The sequence below is a fragment of the Leptosomus discolor genome, chromosome 9, assembly GCF_034619465.1.
Source record: "Leptosomus discolor isolate bLepDis1 chromosome 9, bLepDis1.hap2, whole genome shotgun sequence".
Lineage (NCBI taxonomy): Eukaryota > Metazoa > Chordata > Aves > Leptosomiformes > Leptosomidae > Leptosomus > Leptosomus discolor.
In genome coordinates this window covers 49,195,992-49,221,279 of record NC_141399.1, presented here as the reverse complement: position 1 = coordinate 49,221,279, position 25,288 = coordinate 49,195,992, and the positions used below count along the sequence as shown (strand labels likewise).

The 25,288-nt window shown below is 60.5% G+C and overlaps 1 protein-coding gene across 1 annotated transcript; it reads right to left on the bottom strand.

Moving 5' to 3' along the window:
- Positions 1-2,546: 2,546 nt before the first annotated feature.
- FAAH2 (fatty acid amide hydrolase 2) lies at positions 2,547-10,633 on the bottom strand. Its single transcript, XM_086469898.1, has 11 exons — positions 10,436-10,633; positions 10,147-10,229; positions 9,724-9,857; positions 9,191-9,400; positions 8,655-8,774; positions 8,039-8,174; positions 7,094-7,211; positions 6,253-6,372; positions 5,178-5,289; positions 4,300-4,494; positions 2,547-3,653 (listed from the first exon to the last, which is right to left on the bottom strand). The coding sequence occupies exons 1-11, from the start codon at positions 10,631-10,633 to the stop codon at positions 3,478-3,480; spliced, it is 1,602 nt and encodes a 533-aa protein (XP_086326024.1). The 3' UTR covers positions 2,547-3,477.
- Between the last annotated feature and the right edge of the window lie 14,655 nt (positions 10,634-25,288).

Below are 25,288 nucleotides of genomic sequence, written 5' to 3'. Positions count from 1 at the left end.
TGACACTGACCGCAGGCATGCCTGCACACGGGGGCTGTGTGCCCAGCCATAGCACGGCAGTGCCCGCTGCAGAGTGGCAGGGATCCCCTGCTGCCCCCCGGGACGGGGTGAACCTGCAGCCGGGCAGGTGCCCTCAGGTCTGTGGTGGCGAGCGGGTCTGCAGGGACAGCACGCCGCTGCCACGCTCTGCACGGCGCCATGCACATGCTGCAGGGCCCTTCTGCGGCACCCACCTCCAGCTGGGCCCCCACGGCGCTTGGTCCCTCCCTGAAGGCAGCAAGAAGTGACGCTGCCGCTGTCACCGGGACCCGGGCCTGAGAAAGCTGCGGACCCAGCGCTCACACCGCTCTGGGGGTGACTCAGCCCAGCTCCAGGCATGACTCACACCAGCAGGGCCTGACACCCATGGCTGTCCCACAGCCTCTGTGGGACAGGCAGCTACCACACATGCCAGCACCCAGCCAGGCAAAACGGGGCACCCCGAGGCACCCCCTTGGGGAGTCGTGCCTCAAGTAGCAGCCTCAGCCTGTGTGATCCCTCTCTCCGAATCCCAGCCAGCAGCTCCTTCCCTTGGCCTGGCCCCACCACTCAGCTACCAGGTTATTTTTTCCCCTGCTCTTGCCAGCTATAGAGGGAACCTTGCTCTCTGGGGAGAGACGTGCAAGGGCTTTGAGGTCACCAATGCTGGCCTCCTCGTCATGGTGACACGTCCCCCAGCAAAGGTGGGGAGCCTGGGGCCACCTCCAGAGGCAGACAGATGGGAGCATCTCTCTGGCCAGACTGGACATTCCTAGGGCTGGCTTATTCCCACCCATTGCCTCGCTCCTCCTGTTTTATACTGATGCTGCATTAACATCACGAGCACAACCACCTTCGCAGACCTGTGTAAAATGCCGTCCCTTGCAAGCGTTCAGAGCTGGAAACAAGGAGGAGCAGCCAGCAAGCGGGGATGGGCAGCTGCAAACCGTGTGCAAGGGCTCTGAGTCCCTAGGCGAGACCTCCAAAACGGCAGAGCCAAAGCACGGGCAGTGGGCTTATGGCTTCCCCCTGCCCCGACACCAGCACAAGCCCTCCTGGCTTTGCAACAGGCCCCAGTGAAGGCGGCAGGCGTTTCTCCCCGGAGGGAGAAGCGCCCCCAGGACTGTTCCTGGGGCTCTGTGGAGGTGCAGAGTGGCAAGTCAGCTCTCCGGAGAGACCCAGGACTTGGCTGTCTGCCACAGGAGGAGGCAGTGTGCAGGAGGCCAGCGCTTTCGCAGCAGTGAGGGTGGCCGCAGCACAGTCCCTGCCACCCCCCTGCTCACCCTAGCACACCTGGTCCCCGTCTGCTTTGGCCAAAGGGAAAAACCCAGCACCCCTCCCCCTGTTGCAGTTTCTGTAAAAACACGGTTTAGCAGCTGCCCCGTTGGCCGTGGCTGCAGAGTTTAAACCCCCTCTCCCTGGCGTATCCCCTCCTTCGCCAGCATCCCCCATCGCCATGCTGCCCCAAAGCGCCAGCGGTCCCCCCTACCTCGGGCCACACAGCTGCTCATCGGGCCCCTGCTGCGACAGGAACACACGAGAGCGAACACGGAGCCACCGCCCGTGCCCACTGCTGGGCACAACCGCCTTCAGCTCAGCAGTCCCACGTCAGGCTCCGAGAGCCCTCGCTGGGAGCATCACCAGGGTCTGCCCCGCTCCCAGGCTCCCTCCAGCCCACGTCCTCTGTGCCACTGCGCTGGGAGGGTGCAGATGTCCCACGGCATGCGATACGGTTTCGGTGGTTTGTGCACTTTTTCCTGGGTCAGGGTTGTTGGTTTTTTTTTTTTTCTTTCTTCCTTCCTTGTTGACGGTGTCTCATCTGGCCGCGGGCTCCCCACGCTGGCAGCCCTCGCCTGGCTCAGCAGTGCCCTCTGCGAGCGAGCGGCAAGACGCAGCCTGGCCCCAGCACCCTGGCTGCACCCAGCGCCCACGTCCCCCCTTGCAGGGACCGTTACAGGCTTGGGGACAGAAGACCGCAGCACCGGAATCGGGCCAGGACCAGGGGTGACACGTGGCAGGACAGACACAAGCAAGGAAATCCCCACAAAGCCAACACCGGGAGGAGGTTTTATCTTTGCCAACATCAGTGCCGCAGGCTGGGATCCCGCGCCCTGTCCTGTCCTCGAGACCCCAAGAACCCACGCGTGGCTCAGCGTCGCCCTATGAGCCCCGAGCCTGTGGCAGCCCATCACGGAGGGAAAGCAGCACGGCTGATGCTTTTTGAGAGCGCAACACAGCACGGCCGCTACAAGACACTAACAGAGCCACCGACTGCGGCACCGCTGGAGCTCGCCGGCACCTCCAGCTCTGCCAGGAGCCGAGCAGACACCACGAGTCCAGGCATCTCAAACCAAGAGCCCAGCAGCAGCCAAGTGCCACCCCCGGGGCGTACACCAGCACCTCCACTGCGGACCCTGCATGACGCCTGCAGCCTCAGCACACCCCATGGCACGAGCGGAGACAGCACTGGTGGCACAGCAGCTGGCAGGGCAACAGCCGCTGGGAGCAAGGACACACAGCCGGGAACAAACGGGACAGACTCTTTAATGCCGCCCTCGCCAAGAACATCTCACGCTTGTTGCCCTCCCCTGGAACAGGCAGCTGCCCACGTTTCTGCCAGTGTCTACCCATGGGGACAGCTTGCAGGGATAGGTGGCAGGGGCAGGGGACGTCAATTAGGCTGGGGGATCCCCAGGCAGGAGATGCTTTAGCTGCCTCAGTGCACAGAGAGGAGCATTTAAGGAGCTCTTCCAGTGCTATCAAAAAGCTCACAAGAGCAAAAGCTCCTTCTCCCTTGCCCGCCGGCCCACACCAGGCACAGCCCAGCACCATCCACCCCCCAAAGCACCACACCGGTGAGACAGGCACACAGCTGCCTCCAGCACCCTCAGCCCCTCTCCCTTTTCGGTTAGAGGGTGGGGAAAACCCTGCAGCAACTCAGGGAGGCTGCAGGGGCTGGCAAGCCTGTGGTGCACCGGGTGCAGTCCCAGCACCGCGGGCAGGCTAAGGGCAAGGAGGATGGATGCACCTGGGAGCCCTGAGGGTGGTGCCGGGCGGCCATCCCCCGGCAGCCTGGCAGCACCTCCTCTCCCCAGCCTTCATTCAGTGTCCTCAAAGCAGCAAGTGCTACAGAAAGATGTCCATCTCTACACCCAGAAGGTCGGTGCCCACCGCAGGCAGGACGGGGGCAGCCTGCTGCCAGCCCACAGCACCGGGGCTCCCGAGGGGCCACAGGGAAAGCAGGTCTCTCCCCTGGCAGTGGGTGCTGCGGGGAGGAGACAACTCCAGCGGCAACAGCCCAGCTTCCCCAGGGGCTGAAGGCACCACAGCCGCTCCCAGGAGGGCGCAAGGGGGGGGTGTGGAGGGAGCAGGTAGTGCCACACTGGGATCGGGCATCAGCGCCCACCACCACCTCAGTGGGCACCACCATCTCCATCCCCGTGGTGCCAGGAGCTCAGGCTAAACTTTCCCAGGTAAAACCCATCCTCCGAAGGCCTCTTCCAGATACCGGGCCACTGCCAGCGTCAGGTGGTCGTTGTAGGAGGCTGCCACGAGCTGAATGCCCAGCGGCAGGCCCTCGCTGCTCAGGCCCAGCGGGCACTGTGTCACCGGCAAGCCCAGGACGTTGAAGATAGCTGGAAGAGAGAAAGTTGCATCAGAGCGAGCACAGCGACGGGGATACACCACAGCCTGGCCCTCCCACCCGGGGTAGGCAGCTGCTGCCATGCATGGTGCCAGGCTCCTGGGAGCTGGTCCTTGCCGGAGTGGTGCACTCAGGGCAGACAGTGAAGAGACACGATGACAAGGCGACATCGCTGGCCAGAGGCTCCCAGTGCCCACATCACATATGCAAATTGCACCCATGAGTGGTGACACAGTGATGTGGCACTTGCTGTGGCATGCCAAGATCTACTTTGGGACATTCCTGCCCCAGGCACCATCCCTCCATTACGTCAAAGCCAGACAGCATTGCAACGCGGTGCTGGCATCAAGGAGCTACAGCCACGGGAAAGCCACCTGGAGAGCCCAAAATGTACCCCAAGAGATGCAGTAGCCCTTGGGTGCCTGCAGAACCACAGTGCCAGCTCTAACAGCGTGAACGCATCCCTCTGGGGCAGGGTGCCCCCCCCGCCCCGAGATCAAACCTGCCCTGCTGCAGACAGCGGGTACAAGTGCCACAGTTTTAAAGCATGACCATAGTCCTCGCCCCATGTTTTGGAGCAGCAAGATATAGGAGGGCATGCCTGCCTGCACCCCAGCAGAGGAGTCAGAGCTGCTCACCTGTGTAGGCGAAGTTGAAGGGCATGCATATAGGGGAGTTGTGCCTGGGTGCTAGGGTGGGGTGGGAGGGGTAGAGGAGCACCCCGTCCGGCCCCAGCAGGGCCTCCATCTCCTCCTGCAGGCTCTTCCCCATGCTCACCAGCTTGGCATTTCCACCAGGGTTGAGTTTCATCAGCTTCTCCGTCAGTCCCAGGGCTGCAGGGCAAGGGCACAAACAGGAACAGAGAGCTGGGGAGGACCACGGGTCAAGCAGGCTACGGAGTGCGCTGCCCGGCCACACGCAGCATCCCCCAGCTCACCCCTAGTGGGGCCCCCCCAGTCCCCCTCTGTGCCGGCACACTGGCTGCCAGAGCGGATGGCTCCCCGCATGGCTCCACAGGCAGCGTCTCCTCAGCTTTGCCAAGGGAGAGGCTTTCAGCCTGCCCTTTGCTTCGAGTTCTTCCAGACACTGGGATTGAGCAGAGCTGGTGGAGCGACCTCAGCACTCAGACAGCAGGACAGCAGCACAACAGCGTTAATTAGGATTCTCTGGTATCTGCTGCTAAGAGATAAGATGGGTGCAGACCCCTGACTACCTCCCTCTAAGCCCCAGCAGTTCTGGCAGGGCTCACGGCTGGAGCAAACCCTGCCTGCAGCTCCCCTGACCTCACTTCTTTTCCCAGGATATCCAATCCCATTTACCAAAGATCCAGCCAGCTCCCCCTTGAGCACGTGTTTAACTTGAAGACACCGCTGTCATTGCAAAAAAAGTCTGAAGCTGCTCAGTGCAAACTTGGGAGTTCCTTTGTGGGGCAGTGGAAGGGCACTGTTCTCATTTAACAACTTGCCCATCCCACCGCTGCTGCCGCCGCACACCCCGGGGCTCCTCCCGGCCTTACCAATAGCTGGCAGAGTGTGGGACGACATCCCCACAAGCCACTTCATCAGCTCCCACAGTGGCCACACCGGCTTCCCGTGGTCCCCCAGCAGGTCCGTGAAGAGCTGTGCCTCCTGTAACACACACACACATACTCCCTCCATCAGCACCATCAGCTGGCACACGGTGGGGAAGGACAGGCAGACAAACGACAGCGAAATCTCTAGCTGCCCCGTTATCCCAACCCAAGCTGTTCCCGTTCTCAGACAAGAGATGCCTGTTGGGAGCGTTGCACAGCTCCAGCACCCATCCAGAGCGGCAGCAGGAGCACCTCTCCCTGCCAGAGGCAGCAAGACGGGTGCCTGGCTCTGTGGAGGGAGAGCCCCAAAAAGCAGCACCTTTCAGTGCCCCTCCTCTGACATGATGCAAGGGATGACGCTCTGGATAATGTCTTCGAGGCATTTACTGCTGTTACGTGGCTGTGGGATCAGTAAAATGGAGACAGAAGGGGCCAGGCAAGCCCTCCTTAGCACGACGGGGTTGGTTTATTTTTCACTGCTGCCTGCGTGGCAGAATGCACAAGGTGTAATACTCCTGAGAGTTTATTTTTGCTAGAAAATACTTCCATGCATGCACAGAGCACAGTGCCGTGGCTACAATTCAAGGAAAAAAACCCCCACACAGGCCTGCTGCTGAAAAGCTGCTCATCTACCGCCTCAGCCCTGGCATCCTGACAGGTACTAATCCCAGCCTACTATGTCAGGAGACACAGCACGGAGGTAAGAGCGAGGCAGGACACCACCTGCTTGGCTGGCTTACCAGCTGGCACAGAAAAGGTCAACGTGCTAAAATGGCCTCTCCCTCCCTAAACCACGTCACTCCTCTGCTGGAAGCCACATTGTCATCTCATGGGAAAGTGAAGGAGGAGGGGCTGTGTAGCTTTGATGAGAGATAAAAGGAGGACTAGGGGGACAAACAGAGTAGAGAAAGCCCCTGGCCAGGCCTGGGAAGACTACAGCTCTCCATGGCTGGCCCCAAACAGATGATTTTCTCTGCTGCCACTGAATTTGTGCCTCTGCCAGCTCGGTCTGACATACCTGGCCATCACTGTCCTTGGATGACATCATGGCTGACCAGATCTGGAAAGAATACTTCATCTTGTGGATTGCCACGCGCTGAACTTGGACTCCCAGCTCGCCTTCGAGGTGCTCCACCACCTAAGGCGAAAACCAGGAAGAGTTGTTTCCACAAGGATGTGAAGTGCTGCAGTCAGTCTGTGGAAATTAGGGACAGGAGAGAGCCCAGGGGCTGCTTCTCTTTGCTGCCATGTAGGGGATCCTGCAGCTCCTGCCCGCTCCCCTCCGCCCTGAGCAGCCGGACCTTCTCCATCCAATAACAACTCTGGAGCTCCCCAAACACCCCTCCACGGCACCCCTAGCGATGCTCCAGAAGAGCACCAAGAGCAGCACAGAAGATTTCACTGAAAAACAAAGAAGTTACTTTGCATGACTACACGCCAGGCAGCAACCCTAGGAAGACTGCAAACATAAAGCCATCCCTTTGCCGCGCAGTGTGCCCCAAGAAGGTCTCCGTAACATGGACAAGAGACTTTAAGAAAGCAAAATATAGCTATTTCAATGGAAATTGGGCCGGAAACTTTGGACACCCTCGTGCACTCCAACACACGGGTGCTACTGGCAAGGGTGCCTGCAGCCGCCCACAAGATTTTCCCCTTCTTTAACACAGAAAAAGACCTTTCCACTTTTTTTCCACTGGAAGCACAGGACCGGGACTCAAGGCTGCCTCCGCGGCGCTGCAGCCTGCAGCCCTCCATCCTGCAGCCCCTGCGGGAGCCACGCACAGAGCAGCTCACCTCGCCTCCAAGGGACTCCTTGGATGGGTCTCCCCAGGCGAAAGCCAACCTCCGTTCCTTCCTACCTTCTTTTGGGCCTGCAAGATCTCCTTGTCCACCGGCGACACAAAAACGGACCCGCCGTCATGATCCATGCAGTGAAATTTTATTTGCTCCAGCGACACCTTTTCATTCAGCTTCAGCCTGGGAAAGGAACAACGCTTTGCTCAGGAATCTGTCCCCGGCTCCCCCCGGCTGCCAGAGCTGCTCCCACCTTGTTAATGCATCCTCAGGACACCCTGCTCTACCCATCAGGGTGGGACAGAGAGTCCCTGACAACACACAGACGCCCACTGTCCACAACCCACCAGCTGCTCGCCTGCCCTATCAGTCCCAGCTAGTTCTGCACCTGGGCTGCTGTTGGGAAAACCCTCATCTCTCAAGGTGCACCTCGTAATTACATCACATAACTGGCCACGGCTGCGGTTGGGATTGCATCACAAGAGCCGCGGAGAAAAGTGGTAATGCAGAAAGCAACCACGTGCAGGATGCAGCAAGCAGCAGGACCTGCCTGGCCCGCCCCACCTCCGTTCCTTACTGGTACAAGCACATAAAAGGCTGCTCGGCTGCACAGACACACAAATCAGCCAAACAGGGCCATGGCGTGGGATGAAAAACTCATTATGCAGCAACACGAAAAAGCACACATAAAACCCAAAAGAAAGGCCAGCCCCAAGAGAGGAGGGCTGTGCTGGGCGGTGCCGGCTGGAGCAGCTCACAGGCAAGGGAGGACTCAGCTGACCATGGCTGCCTGTTCCACAGAGCTGCTCAAACAGCTGGCATGTGGGTGGTGGGAAGGGCAGCCCTGGCTGCAAGGGTCCTGCTGAAGCCAGAGTTGGAGGAAGGAAACCAGCAACAGGCAATCTGGGTAGTGCAGGCCTGCCTTGTGCACCAAACAGGACTGACCTGCTGCGCTGGCCAGAAAGTAGCCAAGACCAACTCAGCAGCTTGAAGCAGTAGGAGCAACTTACTTGTTGACTCCAGGACCGGCCATGACCCTCAGCATAAGCTCCAGGTCCTCTGCGTAGCGGCACATGGGCCCTGTGCACAGGAAGCTGGTCCGCACCCCTTCTGCGTTTGGGAACTGGCCGTCGTTGGGCACCACCCCTGCGAGCAGAGGGAGACGCTGCGCACCATCGCCCCGCAGCGCCGCCGGGCACCACCGCCAGCCACGCAGGAGGGCGGCCTCCGGGCATGGGGGGAAGCTGTTGCCCAAGGGCTGCAGACATCAGCAGTACTTGCGAGCCGATGGCTAGCAGCACGGGGTGGGGGAAGGAGGCATCTCCCAGCCAGGACACCAGCTGCCAGGGAAACACCCCAGCAGCAGATCCTGACCTTGGGAAAATATCCCACACTGGGGATGCAACACCAGGGGTAAAACACCTCCCACGCGCTTGGTGGTGTGCCTGCCAAAGCCAGGCTGTGCTCAGCAGCAGGCTTGTCCTATTCAAGAAGCTGCCCGCCCCCTTACAGCAATCCCACCAGAGACAAGCACGGGAGTGTCCCGAACAGGTTCCTCCCACACCCTGCATTCCACCCCCTGGCATTTCTGCTGGGGAGGAGAGGAGATCCCCACGGCCGCTTTACCTGTCGTGGGTTTATGGCCAAAGACCCCGTTGAAGAAGGCAGGCATCCGGATGCTGCCACCGACATCAGAGCCCACGCCTACGACCGAGCAGGCTGCGGCCAGGACACAGCCCTCCCCGCCTGCACAGGAGAAAACACAGCAGAAACCCACGGGCTTATGGTGCAAATCACCCAGCACAGCAGCAGCACCCCACAGGGGCCGCTGCCCTTTGCACAGGGCGGGAGCTGCCCCGGCTTCAGCAGTGCCTGGGAGACAGCTGGGGAATGCGGGCCACGGGATTTCCCTGCCAAGCGCCACACCAGCACTGCTGTTTGCACGTAGAGTGAGCCGAAGCGATGCTGGGTGTAACATCCAGGAGGTGCAAAGGAGCTGGACCCCCAAATGGGGGGGGTAGCACTGCCCAGGCAAGAGGCCCATGAGCTCTGCAGGAGCCCAGCGACAAGCCAAAGCAGCATGCAGAGGCCTTGCGAGCCCTTTTCTTGCTGCGTTTTGACCTGCTGCTTGCGCAGGACCATGCTGAAGCGCTGGGCCTCACCTGAGCTGCCGCCCGCGATCCTCTGCAGGTCGTAGGGGTTGTTGGTCCGGCCGTAGACCCTGTTGCTGGACTCGTACCACATGCACAGCTCGCTGCAGTTGGTCACGCCCAGCGGGATGGCACCGGCCTGCTTCAGCCGGGACACCACCGTGGCATCCGAGGTGGCAATCACGTTGCGGCGGTTGACCAAGCCAGAGGTGTTGGGCATCCCTGTGGCGCCAGGGTGGACAGATGGAAGGAGGCGTCAGGGCCAGCTCCCCCGAGACCATCAGGATGCGAGGCCAGTCGTGGGGACCATGTCTGCGAGCAGCAGGTCCCCAGCGAGGGCTGCTCCTCTGGGGCACCACGACCCCCCGCAGCGTTTGGGTGCTAGAAGCGAATGCAGCCACACGAGCCCAGGCAGAGCGGGGTGCGGACTGGGGAATGGAAAGCTGCTTCCCTCTGGGCACCCTGCTGCAGCCATCCCCCACCCGGGCAGCTCGCAGCTGAGAGGGAGCTGGTCATGGCCCGGAGGGGAGCAAGGGCAAACCCACCGTGCAGGGAAAAGGCCTCCTTGACGGTGACGGGAACCCCCAACAAGGGGAACTTCTCCTCCAGGTGGTCATCGCCAGGGCCCTCTGACAGCAGCTGATCCACCTGCTGGGCCTCCTGCAGGGCCTCCTCGAACCTGCGAACGACCGAACCGGGGGATCAGGGACGGGCACGGCGCGGGGGTCTCTGCGGGGAGGGCAGACGCCCAGCGCCCGGTGGGAGCCGGTGACAGAAGGTGACGCTTCCCCAGCGCTTCTCACCGGTCTCTGCAGGAGCCGCTCGCTCGCGTGCCCAGCTGAACCGCCGCCAGCAGCACCAGTGGGGGCACCGGGCTGCGCTGCCGTGCAGCACCGTGGCCTGGGAAGGCGGCGGTGGCGAGGGTCCAGCTGAGCCCCCCATGCCCCCCGCTCCCCCCCCAGGCTCACCTGTCCTTAACGACGGCGTTGATGAGGGGATTGACCTCCTTGATCCTCTCCACGTACGCCTCCAACACCTCGCGGCACGTCACCTGAAACGCCGAGCGCAGCGGTAACCGCGGTGAGGCGCAGCGGGGGGCCGGGAGACCGGGGAGCGACGCGGGGCACACGCGTTACCGCCCCCCGCCCCCCCCGCCCCGGGGCGGCCCCCCCCGCCGCCCCCCGCCCCCTCGCACCGGGGCGGCCCCCCCCCCCGCCCCCCGCCCCCTCGCACCGGGGCGGCCCCCCCCCGCCGCACCTCCCGCGCGCGCAGCCGCGCTGCCAGGCGCCGCGCGGGCAGCAGCAGGAGAGGGCGGCGCGGCGGCGGGACGGCGCGCGGCGGCGCGGGGCGGGCGCGCGGCGGCGCGGGGGCCACGAGCCCCAGCAGCGCCAGGCAGGCGCGCGACAGCAGCCGCAGCAGCAGCGCCAGGCACCGCTCCGCGCGCGACAGCGCCATGACCGCCAGGTAGCCCCGCCCACTCGCGGAAGTGACGTCAGCGCCCCACCCCGCCCGCCCGCGTTGCCGTAACAACCGCCGCACCGCGCTCCCGGGGCCTGCCCCGGTCCCGCGGCCTTGCCCGGGGCTGCTGCGGGAGGCCTCGGTCGGCGTGGCGTGGCGTGGCGCGGCCTACCTTCGGCCCCGCTCCGCGGGGCTGAGGCCGGCTCTCCGCCCGCCGTCCCTGCGGGGCCACAGCCCGTGGAGATTCGCCCCTTCCCGCTCAGGGGAGCGGGCAGCAGGTCCGGGGTGAGCGCAGCAGCTGAGCCGCCGGTGGGCGAGAGATCACGGCCGGCGAGGCCGCGGCCTCGACGTGCGCAGGGCAGCGCAGCCCGCCTCTGGGAAGGCCTTCAGCGGCGGGCTGCCTTGGGCGAGGCGGGGAAGGAGCCCGAAGGGCTGGGGCTGAGCCGCGGGAGCGTCCCAGGCTGGGGTGAGAGGAGTCCCTCCTGCTTCCTGCGGGGCTTACCTATCCGCAGCCAAAACCTTGTCCTCACTGTCCAGCTCTCTCCGTAGGGGGTTACCAGCCTGCAGGACCTTCACGCTGATCAGCTTGAAGTTGCCATTGCTCCTTCACCTTTCAAACACCAAGCTTCATTTGCCAGCTGTGCCCCTCATAAAAGACAACCATTAACATACTTATTTTCAAAAAAGCACTGAGATATTTCGGTTGCTTGGTTACAGGATCTGGAAGAACACTGGATAATCCTCAACTCTCGAGACAAAAGTTGCAAGAATCAGTAATGCTGGGGAAAACCCCATGCCTTTTAAAGCAAGTATTTAAGCAGCATCTGAGCTTGCCTTATGATACCTCTTTCCTTCCACATAGTTGGCAATTAAATTATCAGTGAAAAGCAAGGGAGATGAGGGGATACCGTTCTTGTGAAAACCTTTCATGACCACAAAGTCAGTAAGTGGACATTTATAATAATAACCTGCAGCATACACACCCTGGGAGGGTATTGGGTTGACCTCTGTCCCATAAAAAACTAAGCTGAACATAAAAGGAAAGTCATTTTGATAAGAGTTTGCAAAAAAACCCACAAACCAACCAACCCAAACAACAAAACCCAAACCCTATTATCAGAGGCTTTTTTCCCCTCGGGCAGGCGCGTGTGGCTGACAGGCGGGTTAAAAGCTGCTTTTTCCATTTCCCTGGCACTGCTGGAACACCCGTGGCCTTATCTGAGTCCTTAGGTAGCCTTTGCCTTTTCCCCCACGATCTCAGCACTTGCTGATTACAGCGGGTGCGGGCTGGAAAGGCCGGTGTGCGTGCCCTCACCTGCCCCCACACCCGCACCTCTGCAATCGCTGCTTGGCAGAGCCCTGAAGTCACCGGCCGGGGAGGAGCTAAATCAGGACTTGTGAAAACCTGGCTTGTGAAACCTGATGGCAGCACTGGCAGTCACGTCTTTGGTTTGCCAGGTCTGGGGCGAGGGATGACAAGGCTTCCTCAGAGCTGAGGAGCGGCCTGGGCGAGTGACCTGTCCCGCAGGTTTCTCCCAGAGCTAGAACGGTAAAATGCATCCCCTGAAAGGAGGCAGGGAGAGAGTGGCCCTCCTAAATGTAATCCCAGCACTGCTTTTGTCATTTGTTTCCTCCATCTTTTGGTGGATTTGCCATTGTTTCCCCTTCAAGCCCTGCCCAAGCACTGGCAGAGAGGGGCACAAGCAAACCCACTTCTGTCCTGGGTCTCTGCTTCCTTTGCCGCTCAGGAGCTGTAGCGGAGGCCTCCCCCAAGCAGCCCAGCTTCAGCCTCTTGTTTGCCCTGGAAAGCATTTCCCTTCATCTTTGTCTTTCAACTTTCGAGAGTGGAGCTCTGAAATTCCTACTGGACCAGGTGCCATGTGCTTGGTGTGAGCTCCTCGCACCGCACTGGTCACGCTGTGTGCCAGCGCTGCCTCGGGGAGCGGCTCGTGCTGCTGCTCGTTAAGGCAAGCTCCCAGGGGAGACAAGCCAAGAGAACATCTACCACTTGGGGGGCCAGCGAAGCTTCATTTCCACAGAAAGTGGAAGACACATGGGATGGAAGGTGCTCTAGGAATAAAGCACTAAGATCTGGAAGCCTAAGGTCAAAGCAGTTAAGACTGCTTTTCAGCTACCAGAACCAACTGAACAAGAAACGCCACCTCAAAATCACACTAAGCAGCCAGTTAATTCCAGTCTGATTAAAAAACAAGCAGCCAAGAGCAAGGAGGTTGGAAACGGGCAATGAAGCTCACACATCCAAACCCACCCCACCGCTTCGTCCTGAGGTACGCCAGCTGGTTAGAGGAAAACCATGATTCAGGGTCTTGCGCTCCTGGAATTCATGCCTGTCATTATCCCCAGTTGTTTCATTGTTATCGAAGGCTTAAAAAAACCACCAAAGATTAACAAAAGTGTACAGAAAGTGGGAGTGGTTCTGCTTGGTGTATATGTGCATGTTGCAACCACTAATTGGCTAGGAAACCATGGAACGGGCTCAGCAGCAGAGCTCAGGGCTGGTGGGAAGCAGCGACATACGCTGACAGACGATACTATGCTCTGGTTGCCTCCACCGAGCTCACCAAAGCTGTCCTGGACCTTTTCCCCAGTGCAGAAAAAAATACATTTTGGGAAATTTAAAGAAGAAAAACAGCCTGCCAGCACAAATCTTTCCTCTGCAAAATGAGTCATTTAAAACTCACCCTTAAAATAAATCTTCAGACAAAAACTGGGTTGTGAATAGAACAGTGCTGGGGCAGGGGAAGAGGGAAGGGACGTTTAAAGGTCCAGATTTAAACACAACAGCTCAGATGCTTAATTCCCAGCTGATCCCAGAATAAACCCAAGCTGGAAGGCAGTTCCTCCAAGCCTGCTCTTAACCAGCTCCACCACGGAGGGATGCTGCGCACTGCCTTTCCACGAGTGCTTTCCCACGGGCGGGCCAGGGGCTGTGCCAGCCTGACGGGGCTGCGGAGCACCCCAACACCCAGCGCCGGCAGAGCAGCTCTCCAACGCTGCCTTGTCCCAGGCCCCGGCGTTGCTTGGGGAGGCACTCAGTGGCCCCAGGCGCACTGAAGGGCACTTGAGGCTCCCTGGATGCGTGGAGAGGCACCTGCAGGCCCTGGGGCACCTGACCGGTTTCTGGAGGGGCTGGAGTGCTCTCTCCTCATGGGAAAGGCCACTCAGCTTAGACTTTGTCTGTACTCTTGGACTTGATCCGTGCAGGGGCACGGGGGCAGCCCTCGGGGACATCTTGTGGTCCATTTGCCCTCCCGAGATGGTTTGGGAAGCTGCCCCCCTTTGCTAAAGCTGCGTGGGTGAGGGGGTGCCTGTGCTCACCCTGCAGTCCCCATGAGGTGGGGAAGTTTTGCCACCAACACCCTGCAGTTTATGGCAATGTTGGGGGCACTTTGGGCAGGCCTGGGGTCTTCATTTAGCCTGGACCAGGGCTAAACTGCAGCAGGATTCTGTCACCTGGTGACCCCTCCCCAGCTGAGAAAGGGAATGGGCAAAAGGAGAGGCGATCCCAAGGCTGGAGCAAAGTCAGATTCAATGAAACAGCAAAACAAATAAAGTATATGAAGTTATACTCAGCCTAGGATGCCTGGTTCTCAGAAGCAGAAGGTCCCCAGCAAAAGCTCCAGCAGGAGCTCCCTTTCCCCAGTAGTCCCTTCCCCTTTATAATGCCCACGACACTGGAGGATGGGCTGCACCTGCAGCTTGCTCGGGGCAGCTGCCCTGGCTGGGCTGGGGTTCTGCCAGCCAGACCAGGACACCTGGCTGTCAGCTGGCTGTCACTGAACCTCTGTCAGGTCCTGGCAGGGACGGGGCAGCCCTGGTTAGCAGTGTCCTCCCTGTCAGGGTGAGGGGGGAAGCCCTGCGCTTGGCTGGCACTGGGCTCTGGGGCTGCTGGGGCTGCTGGAGCTGCTGGAGCTGCTGAGGCTGGGGGCACAGGGACACCGTTTCCAGTTGCAGCTAGAGATACAGAGAGTGGCTTTTTTTCTCCTGAGACCTTGTCTGAAGGAGCAGGGGCTGGGTTTCAGCTTCGTCTCCCTCCAGGGGCTGCTGCAGAAGCGGGGTCTGTGTCTGCTGGCTCGCTCGGCTCCCTGCAGCCCTCACCAGGAGCTGCACCCAGGCATGGCAGCACACACTGGGCCGCTTTTCTTCTTGGAAATAAAAACTGGAGCAAGCCACAACTGAGACAAGTCCATGTTTGATTTATTTCTCCATTATTTATTTAACTGCTGCTAACAGCTCTCTGAAAGAGGCATCCCCCTGCCCCCAGCTTCCCACGTCCTTGATTTCTCCTGCAGCGAGCTCTTGCCAGCCACCCAGCTGCCAGGTTATCCAGCTCCTCGCCGATGGGCCACAGCCAGTGCCCCAGACATGTGTGGACGATGCGGTTCCTGCAGGAAAACCCTGTAATGACCCACCAGGCCAGAGTAGTGGGGTCCCAGCTGCCAGGCGTGGCTGGCGCCCCCTCCTCACCACTTGACTGAGGCTCCGGGTGGGTGCAGGTCTGCCTGGTTGTAGGGCAGGCTGCTGCTATGGGGCAAGGCGGTGGCAACTGGGAGTCCTCTTGGCAGGGATGCTCCCCTGGGGCTAAGCTGGCGCTGCAGAGCTCTGGGTAGAACTCTGCTATGGGGCCACCACCCGCAGACCCACCGGCAGAGCAGCCGTGGGTTTTACAGACAAAGCTCTCCCGGCCTGGCCTTCTGCAGTCAAGCAGGGCTGAACCAAGCCCTGCATGGCTCGTGGCTGCCGGCAGGACCGAACCAAGCCCCTCATGGCTCACGGCTGCCGGTGTGATCGTCCTCCTGGATGCGACTGGAGCCGCTGGCAGCAGGAGGATGGCTTCCCTCCAGAGCAGAGCTGTGGGACGGGGGAGATGGGTGTTTTCGGGCTCCCTGTGCCTGCTGCCATGGCAGCGATGGTGCTGAGCACCCTGGGGCCGGGGCTGTGCCACGGGAGGTCGCTCTGCCACCGCTGTTGAGCGTGTCTGGCCCCTGCCCCGCAGGGCCGCAGCTGCTCCCGCTGCACGGAGCCAGAGTACGCTGTGTTCGACGGAGTCCTTGGTTAAACCCCGTGTTTATGCATACCTCTGCTCCGACGAACATCTTGGCCGGCTCGCACCAAGCCTGCTCTCTGCCGCAGCTCCAGCTGCACCGGGGCACAAGCCCCGGCTGCCGGGAGGTTTGGGGAAGGGTCTGTCGATGCCGACTTTGGGAGCCTGCTGGCCTTCTCTGGATGGTCCCCAATCCTGGAATCACCCCCACCTTGGTCTCTGCGCCCCCAGCTCCACTACGAGGGGCTTTGGCTGCTGCGGAAGGCTGCTGCCCTGCAACCCCTTGGTGCCAAGGGGAGCTACTGGCCCCTTTGAGGGGCTGGGAGGAGGCAAGTTTTGCTTCTTTACTCCAGGGGGTTGACACGAACCCCATGAACCCGCTACCCCTTTCCCACCTGAGCAGGGCTTTGGGGGTGCATCTTGAGATTTTGGGAACAGCTAAGTAATTTCCTGGGCTCCAGGATGTCTGGCACTGTGCCTTCCCAATACCCTCCTGGTGACCACCCGCTGACCATGACCATGTACAACACCATGGGGTGGGATGGGCCATCTCCAGCACCAGCCAGGGTAATGGCAGGGCTAGCACTGGTTTCCAGGGCTGGACTGAATGCAGCTCCATGTCCCCTGTCCTGCCCAGCCAGCATCGTCCAGGATGTACCCGCTTCCTTCCCCGCCCAAGGGGACTGTTTGTGCCAGTTCTACACATCTGAAGTTAACTGGGAGCAGGCTGGCCCTGCTGGCCTGTGTCATCTCTCAGGCAGTGTGCGGCCACCTGGTCCACGCCTGCGCGGCAGCCCTCAGCCAGATGTGCCATCATCATATTCATGCTGTTACTCCTGCTGATACCTCCAAACCCCTCCGAGGGAGTGGGGTAACTCCCCCCCCTCCCCAAGCCAATTCCCCTATGGGGAAGGGGCAGCATGCCTTGGGCAAAGGGGTACCAGCAGATTGAGGTCATTTACAACCATGAAACCAAAGCCAAGGAGAGGTGTTTGGAGGTTTACGGGGAGCTCTGGATGCAGATGTGACTCGGGGATGGATAGTGGAGCTGGGATCTGCTCTGTGGACTCAAGAGTTGAACAGTGTCTTGGAGAGTGGCACTGTCCCGTGTCTGTGTACATACTAAGGGCATGCTGGGAGAGTCACATGAGATGGAGCATCCCAGTGTGCAGAGTTTAACAGCCTCATAACAGCTAGGGAAGGGCAGGCAGGGCGGCTGGAAGAAACTGGTGGGATTTGTGCTAAATGCTCCATCTTTTGGCTGGTAGTTGGGTGATGGGTACCTGGAAAGACAGACCAGCCCTGTGTGTCAGCCAGCCCTGCGAGGAGCAGGGAGAAGGGGTCTGCGGGACTGAGACAGGGCCAACAGCAAAGCTCAGAGCTTGGTGCCTTGAATTCAGGAGGCCAGAAAGGAGGAGGAGATGCTGGTGGCCATCAGGTGCTGATGACAGCCCCGCATGGGACTCTCAGCCATGACTCACTGCCCAGGGCAGGCTGCAGGATTGTTTCCCAAGAGCACCGGCTCTCAGCAGAGCTGGTTGCCCAAGTGGCTTGTGTGCCCCTGCCAAGCTGTGCCGTGGTGCTTGCAAAATGGTGTTGATAAACATCCCAGGGCATGCCAAATCCTGCGAGGTGACAGCTGATGTGCTCGGGCTGCAGGGAGTGCCCGCACGGTGAGAGGAATTTTCCACTCCTCTCCAGCAAGTGTGTCTGACCCCACTGGGGGACTGTCCCCAGCAAGGCAGAGACTTATTTGCTGGTGTCCCAGCTGCCCCTGTCTGGCCCTATAAACAGTGCCATGCAAGGGCTGTCCCAGGCATGAGTCAAGGCAAGGGGTGAATGGATCGCCTGGGGCATGGTGGTACCCTGCAGGGCTGGGCTGGGGCTCTGCCATCCCCAAGGCGACCCAACCAGCCCCGTCTCACCGTGGGGCCGTTCTTCCGTCCTGGCAATGAACCACCCATTAGCTTTCCCTTTCCAAGCACGTGGGCCAAGTTGGACGAGCCCTGCGCTAGTCCAGTCCCTGTCCCAAGGACTTCCCTTTCAGCGATGCTGGTCCTGTTTGCAAGCATCCTGGGGGGCACTGGGTGACCCTTGCCAGGGCCCTCCAGGCTGCCTGGGTCAGCTCTGCCCTGCTGTGTCTTCTGGTGTATTGGGAATGTCTCAAAGACCAGTAGGTTTGCAGTATGGGAAGGGTGTGCTCCGTCACGTGCTGGCTCACGTACTGCCATTGGCATGCCAAAGCCCAATTTCATTTGACCAGCGAATGTCCTGGAGCTGCACCTCACTTTGTCTGCCCTGTGATCCCTCTGTGCTCTCAACAGGCGCATAGAAAGCTCTCAATAAATGACAGCTGAGCTGTCTCCAGGGTCTGGTCTGGCACTGGGGAGGGTCGTGCCCGGCAGTGCAGACCTGGCCGGTGTGCCTGTGCACGGTGCCACGGACGTCCATGGGCAAGCCCTCTCCCCCACTGCAGCCTGGCATGTGCTGTGCCCCGCACCTGCAGGGGATGGGCATTTCAAACCCTGACATCATCACCTGTGGCTTTCCACAATGTATCCCCAAAGGGCAGGACCGTGCTGATGAACGAGGAGTGTAAAGGGCGTTTGCAAAGCCTGTGCGTCCCTGCCGATAGCTGCGAGTGAGCGCAGCATCCACAGCTGCCTGGGCAGCACGAAAATCCAATTATTTGGAGGGTGACATTTGGAAATCACCAGCAGCTGATCTCCAGCACAACACGACCCTTTCCAAAGGCCTTCTTCCCCACACCCTCCTGTGGAAAGCCACCAGCATGAGGATGCACATGAACCCGGGACGGCTGGGGTGCCCTGTGCTCCCAACAGCAGCAAGCCCTGGAGCAGCATGGGGCTCTCCTCCCTGCATCCCCCAGGCCGCTTTTGGGACACTGCTGCAATACATTTTCCAGTGCTTTGGCCAGCTTGATTTGAAGAGGCCGGAGTGGCAGAGATCCTGGCCATTCTCTTAGGAAAGTATTTCAGAGCCTGGGTGGAGCCCTTGTGTGTGCCGCTGGGCTCTGTCACCCCGCTTGGTTCGCTGCAGATGCAGTGCCCCGAGTTAACCCTCAGGCAGTCGGTGTGGGTGGGTGGGTGGTATTTGTCACTACAAGAAGCTGCCCCATGGAGGCATTTCTGCATTCTCTTGGGTACCGGGGTGAGGGATGCGCTCCTGCTCAGCAGGCTGCAGGGTGACCTGGTGGTTCTGGGGTGCAGCGGTGGCCCCGCAGGAGCTGTAGGTCTGCTTGGTCAGGGCTGGAGGTTTCCTCAAAGACCCATTGCTCCAGCCAGGACCTGCCTGGGAAAGGCACAGCTTGAGTTCCTCCTCCATCAATGGGCAAAGGAGACAAACGTCAGCCAGCACCTGGAAAGAGAAGACATGGGGGGATCACAGGTCTCCTGTTGTAGACAGGGTGCTGGGAGTGAGGGCTCTGGGAGGACTCTCCTTTTCTCCTTTTTTCCTTCCCTTCCTCCTTGCTTCCTCCTTTCCTTCCATCCTTGCCCTCCCCCTCTCGCTTTTACTCTCTCCTTCTCTTTTGCTTCCTTTTTGTGTTTCTCTTTCTCTCTTTCCCCCCTTGCTTCCACTCTTTTGCTGCCTCCTGGACATGCCCCTGCTGCCACCCTGGTGCCCTTGTGCCCATCCCTCTGGCATCCGGGCAGAGCTGCAGAGTCGGCGCGACACCCCTGCCTGCGGGGACTCCTCCAGCAAAGCCCCAGCCCATGACAGGGACCTGTGCCCAGGGCTAACGCTGTCACCCCATCAGCCAGGGGGGCTGCTCTCCCTGTGCCCCTGTCATCGGGGCTGAGCTCCCCACGTGGGGTGGACAAGGTGGGCAGGGAGCAGATGTGCTTTGCTGTGAAGGCAGAGCTGACGTGTCATCTAGATATAGCTGTGCCCGCCATGTGCTGTGGCTGTGCTGACATAAGGACACAGGTGGATCATGGTTTTAATGTGGAGTAATTGCTCTTACTACCGAGCTGGTATGACGGGGGGACAACGCGAGATTTGGGCACGCCACCTCCTCTCCTGTGTTGTGCCCATGGGGCATCCTGTGGCCCACATGCAGTGGAGGTGGGACAGCGTGGCAAGGCCCTGCTGGCAAAGGCAGGCACGGAGGCAGATCTGGCTTCCATCAAGGGTGCCTGGCGGGGCAGGAGGAGCCCTTTGGGCCCCCTTTCTCTCAGTCTTGGCTTGGACCATCTGCTCCTCCTGCAAGGTAGAGCCACCCTGGGGCCGCTCCCTTCTGCATTACCCACGGCAGCGTTGGCAGAGCTGAGACGGCATCTTCGCCGTGGCCTCAGAGAGAAGGAAGGAGGAAGATTTCCTTTGCTTCTATGCAAAAAAGACTGTCAATCGACCCAAAGCCAGGTTTTCACACTAGGTAGAAACAATTCCCAGTTCACAGGTTTCCCCCAGGGCTCTGCTGTGCTCGAGTGCCATCACCTAGAACTGCCTTGGCAGGGCACCTGCCTATTGCCTGCTCCATGTCTCACCAACAGGATGAATAGAAGTGATGAATTGGGTTTTTTTTAATTGCACGGTCAAGTGACTGCTGTAGTTACAGGACCCAGTCACAGCCGCTCGCAGGCCAGGGTGGCTCACACCATTTTGGACCCGTCTGTTGCCCCCGCATCACGTGCGATGGCTGCGCCAGCCTGGCCGGAGCAGCACCGCTGCTTACTCTGACACTGGTGGCAGATCAGGCTCCCCCATCCCTTCCCGAGCCCCTGCAGCCTCAAGGCTGGTGGGTGCTGCATCGGGGCATGGTGGGAGTCGGACCCTCCCCAAGACAGCGGCGGGTGATGGGGAGCTCCTTCTGAGGGTCTTGCTGGGAGCACTCCCCAGGAAGGGGCACGTGCTGAGGCCTGGCGCAGTGTGGGGAACTTGGTCTTTGGGTGCAGGGGGGGGCAAGAGAAAGGGGGAATGTGTGGTTTGTGCATGGCAGGAGGTGGCTGGGAGCAGAGGAGAGGCTGCTTTCTCCTCTCGGCCCCAGCTCCGGTGCAAGCGCACGCAGGCAGAGGCAAGGGCAGGCAGCGAGGCGCTGGGTGTCTGCACATTCTCCACTGGGGAGAGACAGAGCTTGGGCAAAAGGCGTCAGAAGAGGCAGCAAGCCCTGTCCTGCCCCCGGATACTTGGGACATGGTGTTCTCTCCAAGCGATGATAAGGACAATCAATAATAAAAGCAGGCAGCTGGGACGCAAGCCCGGCCTCCAGCCAGCGACCTTCAGGAGCTGGGTTACTGGAGCAAGCGCAGGCGTTCTTGGCAGTGGTGAGCGCGGCGCCTTGTCGGGAGCGAGCAGGCGGTGAGCACTGCTGCCAGGGTGCCCGGTGGGCATCCCCGCGGCACAGCCCCCAGGGCGTGCAGCCCTCCACGCCTTCGGGGAGCCGCCCCCGCACAGATGCTGCTGCAGCGGCTCAGGGACACACTGTGCCCCTCGATAGAGAGCCGGGACAGTAGCGGAGCCCCCGTGGACACGCAGGGACGCGTGTGCTCGCCGCCTTGCTAACGGCAGCCGTGCGGGGGGAGGCACGGCTGGCCGAGCCTCCCGAGTAACCCCGAGCACTTACATAACGAACGGCATCTGCAAACCGCTGCGCAAACATGACCGAGATCGCAGGCGATCTCAGCAAAATCCTGATAAAGAAAAGAAACAAACACCCAAAAAACCCCAGCCCAGCTCCCGGGCGCAGCTGGTCAGGACTGTTTGGGTCGTGTGACGTGGGAAGGTTTGCTCTGCCCTTGCCGAGCGGTGGTGGCGGGGCTCCAGCTCTGCGCAACAGCCTGGAAGGTTCGAGCTGGCCGAGGGCCGACGTGGGTGTCTGCAGGTTCTGGCTCTTTCTTAGCTTCTCGGAGCTGCAGCGAAGATCAGGGGTTTGTGGTTTTCCAGGGGAAAAAGGGCTGCAGGAACACACATGGTGCCACCACCTCCTCCTGCCCCAGGAGGAGAGAGTACTGACCCAGCCCACCTGGGACGAAACAGCCTTCTTTGGGGGTTTGCAATCAGAGGACCCCAGCAAGAGGCTGGACTCTCACTGACTGATGAAAACACAGGCTGTTTCTTCCTTTGCTGCTCAAAGAGCGCTTCCTTCTGCTGAACACGGCCACGGCAAGGGGTTCGGCATGTGCTATTTCATGTCATGTCCTCTGCTTTGGGGACAGGGCAGCATCACCCCCATCAGTCCTCTCAGTGGAGAGGCTCCAGCTGTGGCACTGGTACACCACAGTGCTGGTGGGCCCTGCGTCCCTCACACTTTTCTCTCTCACTTAGGGCCCCATGGGCCTGGTCCTCATCCCAAGCCTGAGCGTGTCACTGGCTGAGCTCAGCTCTGCCAGCCCCATCCGGTGGTTCCTGCACTGCCACAGCTATGTTTGACCCTCTCTGGGCATCCTAAGCCCTGTACATCTCCCCAGGTCCTGTCCCATCCTCTTCCCTTGAGCAGATGTCCCTCCCTGTGCCTCCACACCCCCACCTTGCCTTGGGCTGCAGCAGGGCCAGTGCAGAACCCCCAGCCCTGCTGGCACCACATGGTGGATCTCCCTTGGCTGGGCTTTGGAGAGGTGAAGGCTGTCGCTGGCATGGTTGGGCATCACGGCTCCCTCAGGGGAAGGACGACTTTCACATGCCACAGCTGCGTGTGAGGAGAGGAGCTTGCTCTTGCGTGCAGCACAGGGCAGCTGGTGCTCCAAGGCACGTGCTTCCCCTGTCCGGTTCGGGAAACCCTGCTCCTTCCCAGCACCTCCCGCCCTGCGCATCTCTCCTCTTCCTCTGGGCACGTGAAGCAAGCCACCTGCTCCAGCCCTTTGAAAGTATCTGCAGCAAAGACACACCAAGAAAAGCCTAAAAATAGCCTAGAAATAGTTGGGGGCTGGGGGTGATGGGGGAGGGCTCTTTATCGCTCAGCAAACAGCAGAACCAGTCACTGCCTGGCAAAAATGAGAGGAACTGGGAGTTAAAAATAACATCCGCTCGCAGGGAGCCCGTCCGGGCCACCGAGTTCCCAGCTCTTCTGCAGGCAGCCTGCCTGCGCGGGCAGACCGTGCTGGTGAGAACCACGCTCTGCACTGCGTCCGAGCACCGCGCCCTGCTGAGCTCCCATCTGGGCGATCGCGGGGACCCGTCCCAGTGTCAGCTGGATGCTCTCCATCGCTGCGAGGACAGTGAGGACAACCCCTGGGGAGCCGCCTCCCTGCGGAGGGCAGCGGGACAGGGTTAGTGCCGAAACACCAGGTACACCCCGTACCGCTGAACACGAGCTGGAGCTGCTGGGTTTCCAGCAGGATGGAGAGCAGGGACGTGGGGGGGGAAGCTTGGGAGAAGCCATCAGAGCGAGGGGAGCCAGGCTGTGCCTGTCCCCTTCCCAGGCCTTTCCAAGCCACGGGACGGCTTGCAGGCTCCTTGTGTAACAGTAACGGGAACAGGCTGTTCACTGCTGCGGCACCCGGCGTCTGATCTGAAGGTTCCGGTGCTGCCTGGCGAGGTTTCGTTGTGGGAATGGGCAGCATTTCATAGCCAACTGGGGGAATCAGCCCCTTGCAGCCCATTCATAGTCAGCAGGCATGCAGGCTTTCGGATGCCTGTGGCTTTTGCTTGGAAGGTGCTGGAGGCGATCAGAAAGCACAGTTATATAAAAGCTCATTTACAGAGTCTCGTCAAGTGGATCCGGCAAATACGCAGCACATCCCGACCCTCTTGTGGCATGCAAAGGCCGGTTCCCTGGGGTAGGGAGCAGCCTGCTTAAGGTGGCCAAGAGCTTTCCCGGGCCCTCCCCACCAAGGAGAGCAGCGAAGCCGAGTGCTCTGGATGTCAGGAGTCTCTGCTCTGCTTGACCTCAAATGCACCTGCAGGCCCAGAGCAGCGGAGGAGGCTCCTGGCAAGCCCAGCCGCAGCAGCGATGCCTTATCTCGCCCTCCGTGCCATTGCTTTGCTCCCCTCAGGGAGCAATGCAGCATGCAAAGTGGTGAAAAAATACCCTGGGCTGCTCCTCATCCACCGGCACGATGGCAACTGCGTCCCTCAGGGGGACTGCTAATTCTGATGTCCGCACCAGGGATGTCCTGCCTGTGGGAAGCTCTTCCCGAGCCTGCAGGCAGCAGCTTGGGCAGCTCTGCCTTCCCGCAGCCAGGACAGCCTGGGAGCACCGTGCATCTCGGCTTCTTCTTCGGAGAAGCCTCATAGGTGGGAGCAAGGGGACTTGAGGCTGAAGAAATGGACTCCGCAGAGGACTAACCTCACCGCTTTTAAATCCTGCGGGCTGGGTTTTCATTCCTGCCTTACGCTAGTTCAGCATCTGGCCCGTTCCTCTTGTCTCCCTGCCAGGGGCTCCTGAGGAAGTCACGAGCGAGCAGATAGCATCACGCGGTTCTGCTGCACTGGGCTGGAGCACGCGAGCGTGGATGGAGGGTGTGCTGCTGGCACGGGGGAATGCAAAGCAGAGCTGGAGCCTGAGCTCGTCCCCAGAGCTGAAGGCAGAACCTGCCCTCCTCTCAGGCAGGTTGAAGACAAGCCTGCCCTGAGAACATGTGAAAGCGCACGAGCCTGTACCTTCCTCGCTGTCTCTGGTCTTGCCTGCTCCCCAGCGTGCTTGGTGCGGAGCACGCAGTTCCCCGGACACCATGTCCCAGGTGAAGGCAAACTGCACCGGCTGCCACAGAGCCTGCCCTCACCTTTAAAACCCTGTGTCCCACCCCATTCCCTCCATTGCCTGAGCAATCTGTGAGGCTTCCTTGGCCAGGCCCCCCGGGCTCTGCCTGTGGGGAGGTTGGTGGGCAGCAGGAGAGGTGCGTTGCTGGAACATGGTGGCTCCCGAGCTGGATGTGGAGAGAGGGTGTTTTGCCAGCCCTGGGGCAGCTCTTAGGACCACGGTTTCACAGGTTGGTGAGGGAGGAAGAGGACTTGCAAAACCAGATTGTTTTCCCAGGACTCACAGGGTTGCCTCTGGCCAGGCCACAAGCTCCCCATGCGGCTGGCTGAGCACCATGGGGCGAGCACCCTGCCTGCCCTTGTGTGGCTCCTGCCTGGGCCACTGTCCCCTCCCTGCTCTGCCTCGTGTGCGGTGACTGTGGCCTGAGTCAAGGCATGATGCCTGGTCACTCTGCGGCACCCCCAGCCTCCCATGGCTCTCTGGCCACCATGGCACACAGCATGACCAAAGCAGGCGACAGGTGGCAGGGCTGTGGCTGGATGGCCAGCCTTGCTCCTGTCCTCAGCTGGGCGAGCCCAGCCCCAGCAAGTCTGCAGCATCCTCCTCTCCCACTGCTTTCCTTCCCCACCTCAACCACTCCAGCTCCTGGATGGGGCTGCAGCACACCCTGCTCCTCACCTGCTGCTCAGCCCCAGCTCCAGGGTGACGTGCCTGGTTCCTGGTCATCAGACACCGGATCGGGCCCGCACCACAATCCTTTGGACAGGGGCAAAGCCTGTGCGAGCAGTTCGGCCTCAGTCCAACCTTGCCTTTGTCCCTAGAGTTGCTTGGAAGCTCCTAGTTGCTGCTGGGAACTGGGACCCTGTGTCACTGGCTGAGATGAAAGGAGATAGGGTGCAGCCCAGCATGGGGTGTTGGTACCCAGCTG

What these genes read in the sequence shown, in the direction of transcription:
- FAAH2 (XM_086469898.1), bottom strand. Translation starts at nt 10,633, where the DNA reads ATGGCGCTGTCGCGCGCGGAGCGGTGCCTGGCGCTGCTGCTGCGGCTG. An exon ending in GGAGGCCTTTTCCCTGCACG is followed by an intron (nt 9,401 to 9,723) that starts GTGGGTTTGCCC and finishes CTGGCGCCACAG; the next exon opens with GGATGCCCAACACCTCTGGC. An exon ending in GATCGCGGGCGGCAGCTCAG is followed by an intron (nt 8,775 to 9,190) that starts GTGAGGCCCAGC and finishes TCTCCTGTGCAG; the next exon opens with GCGGGGAGGGCTGTGTCCTG.